At 27.0% G+C, this 3,193-nt stretch overlaps 1 protein-coding gene and 1 long non-coding RNA gene across 7 annotated transcripts in view; one reads left to right on the forward strand and one right to left on the reverse strand.

Annotated features, from left to right (window-relative positions):
• Positions 1 to 989, reverse strand: part of LOC115034054 — a 2,819-nt gene extending 1,830 nt beyond the window's left edge. Inside the window, exon 1 of the long non-coding RNA XR_003839433.1 lies at positions 622 to 989. This is a non-coding gene — a long non-coding RNA (uncharacterized LOC115034054). The remainder of the gene's footprint in view (positions 1 to 621) is intronic.
• The window catches only part of LOC100168429 (probable serine hydrolase), a 16,981-nt gene extending 13,996 nt beyond the window's left edge, over positions 1 to 2,985 (forward strand). For all 6 annotated transcript variants that reach the window (XM_016805050.2, XM_029489297.1, XM_008185665.2 and 3 more), the window contains one exon: positions 2,605 to 2,985. Coding sequence is in view for 1 of the 6 variants with exons in the window: in XM_029489297.1 (XP_029345157.1) it covers positions 2,605 to 2,850 (246 nt within the window). In the remaining 5 variants the exon portion in view is untranslated. The remainder of the gene's footprint in view (positions 1 to 2,604) is intronic.
• The last annotated feature ends 208 nt before the right edge of the window (positions 2,986 to 3,193 follow it).

Here is a 3,193-nt window from a genome sequence, read left to right on the forward strand (position 1 = left end):
GTGTATATTTCTTTTGTTGCGCGTGTGTTAGACAATGACAGAAAATCACCGCCTCTAATCCCCTTAAATAATTAATACATAGAAAGTGAATTTGGTCATGTACGGAGATGGTCTAGGAAAAGTTGAATTCAGTTAGTGTGGGAAATTAATGCTGATTCGCACCTAAACCTGGATCAATGATCCCATTGTCGAAATAAGTTTGAGTAGTATGTTTGAAATTTTAAATATTATAGGTATAATTTAGGTTCATATAGTGTGTTAAAATTAAGTGGAAGCGATAGACTGGAATTCTGAGTTTGTTGTACGAATGTGGGGACCATATCAGACCAACTAATTGAATAACCACGAAACAGACACGAAAATGTTTTAATATTTTAGATTCTGACTATTTGTTCTGTCTGTCATCAACATTTGGAGTAGAAAAAATACTATAATATAATTTTCGACATCAGGTCAAAATTGAAAATTCCAAATAGATTTAGAAAGCGTCAGGAAAAACCAAAAAAAGTGGTATTTTTACGCAAAACCAATTTTGGTTTAGTTCTTTATATATGTAATGATTTATCATTGCATTCATAATATATAACATATCCATAACAAATTAACGACATGACAACTTACTGATGTAACAGCAGAGAAGTATAAATGAAAATTACATCCCAATCTTTCTAAATTGAACTGAAAAAAGAAACTTGTTTTAATTTTAATATTTCGCCTGTAACTAGTGTAAATGATAGTTAAAACTTAAAAGTATATTTTTTAGTGAATTATTATTTTACAACCTATTATTTCTACATAGATAGGGGAAAGCTATTACTGTATGTGGGGCAAAACTGTATAATCAGGAATTTATCAATAATTGTTATCATATAGGAAAACTGAACACACTGATTTGAAGCTTTGATTTTGCTTGTTTATTTATTGAATATGATAATGCGCATTTTTATATCACAAATTGGAAAAAAATTATTTTAAGTGTTTTTAATCATTTACTAAAATATTTTAAAATATTTAACAAATAAAAAATTGTATTAAAAAAAATTGTACAAATATGTTTTTATTATTATTCAATACCTTATTAAATGTAATTTGCATTTCTAGTTTGGATACCTACATTAATTTATCTACTTAAAGTTTCTTATAAAGCTCGATTTATTTTAATAGTCGTGTTGGGGCAAAATCGTATAATTATACCACAGGAATACATACGGTTTTACCCCAGGTGTGGGTAAATTCGTATTTAAAAAAAAAAAGTAAAACACAATTTAAACACGTTTAATAAAACCAAAACGTAAAAAAGTTTCAAATAAAAGTTATAGACTTTAATTTTTCAATGTATATCAGTTTAAAAAATTTAATTTCTTCAAAAATTATATGATATATTATAAGCCATGTCCTGTAATGCCCCAGAGTCCATACGGTAATACCCCATGTTTTTGGTAAATTCGTATTTTTCCAAAAAAAAATTAAACACAAATTACACACATTTTTAAATAAAAGTTGTAGTAAGTTTTTCTATATATATCAGTTTAAAAAAATTGTATTATGTTAAAAATTACATGATTTATAAGCCATGGAAGCTTAACCATACGGTACTGCCCCACCTTCCCCTAAAAGTATTTAATAATATACAAATTATTCGTTTTTGTGTGTATTTAAATTTTAAAATATCAATACCTATGTATTGTATGTTATATGATTTTTGCTTATTAACAAAATAGTATGTAATTAATGTGTGTTAACGAGGGTGTAGCTCACGGGTAATACAATTTGAAAACGATGCGTAAGTACGATCGTTATACTGCAGGTTAGTGGATAATATCGACTCAATACCCCGCACTATCGTAAAACCAGTTTCATGGTCACTCTTGAAAAAAAAGAAAATTCCGTGAAGAATTGGTACATCATACATACTATAGATAATACAAGAATAGTTTTTTAATCTATTTTTAAACTACATTTTTTTTCACATTTCTTGAAAGATTTTGTAAATCAAAAACGTCATTAAATTTGCATTGGGTGTGCTGCTTTTAACGCATATTTTTTGTGGCTTTTTTTCAAGCATCGTTTCAGAAAAAAAAATAAATGCAAATTCATTTGATACCGTGTTCTATTCTATAAAAAAAATAGTATACATACTATAGTATATAGTATAACTACTGGCTACTACCTATGACTTGTAGACAATGAATCAACAAATTATACTATGCCGTTAATCCCAACATATCACGTAATATTAATTAAATATTTATAATCGCCTATTGGCCTCAAGACCTTGACCATGCAGTATTGTTCTAGATAATTGCTTTATATATTTATCGTGCACAATCTAGAATTGAAATATTATTTGTTACTTCTGAATTACACACATAATCACAACGTTTAATTTATAATGATTTAATCTATATTTAGCCATTTAGGTATATTAGAGTAAGTATACAAATAATATGTTTATAGGTATCTTTATTATAATATTATTTTTGTATATAATATATTGTGTTTATGAAGTTAACCTACCGTTAATTTATATGTACGTATTTAAATAATTATTTGCATTTTGCACAAGTAACTAGGTAGATGATTTTTATTTTATTTTTTTTACAGGTCAACAGGTTTGCTTTACCATCATTTGACATTACAAACGAATTTGCAAAACAGATTCGTTGTCGTTACTTAATGATCAAAGCAGTTCCGGGTAGGGTGCGTGATAATTGGTCACTTTTTCAAAGTATATTAGAAACGATAAAACAATCTACAAGCGATTTTAATTACGTAGAAGTTGAAGGGTCTCATCATGTACATTTAAATGACGCTTCAAAAGTTGTTCCACACATCTTAAATTTTTTTTAAAATGTTTCTTGTCAGTAATTTGTAATTTTAGTTATATATTATAGGTACAATAGTGAACAAGTATATAAATGCATACACCTAATTATAATATATTATACATTAAATGCAATAAACGATCGTGGATGGTTACTGAAATATTTATTATTTATTCGCAAGTCGATAACCTCGAAAATTATACGCTATTTTCTGTGCAGTCTTTGTTTAGCTCTAGCCTCTAGGTACCTACATATTACCATTGATTAATTATTATGGATAGTATAGGTATAGTACTATATAATCAATGATTTTAACAATTTCACATAATATTAACTCTAGTCACCTGTCTCTATATCTTATTATTTAT

Source organism: Acyrthosiphon pisum, chromosome A2, assembly GCF_005508785.2.
Source record: "Acyrthosiphon pisum isolate AL4f chromosome A2, pea_aphid_22Mar2018_4r6ur, whole genome shotgun sequence".
NCBI classification, from domain to species: Eukaryota; Metazoa; Arthropoda; class Insecta; order Hemiptera; family Aphididae; genus Acyrthosiphon; species Acyrthosiphon pisum.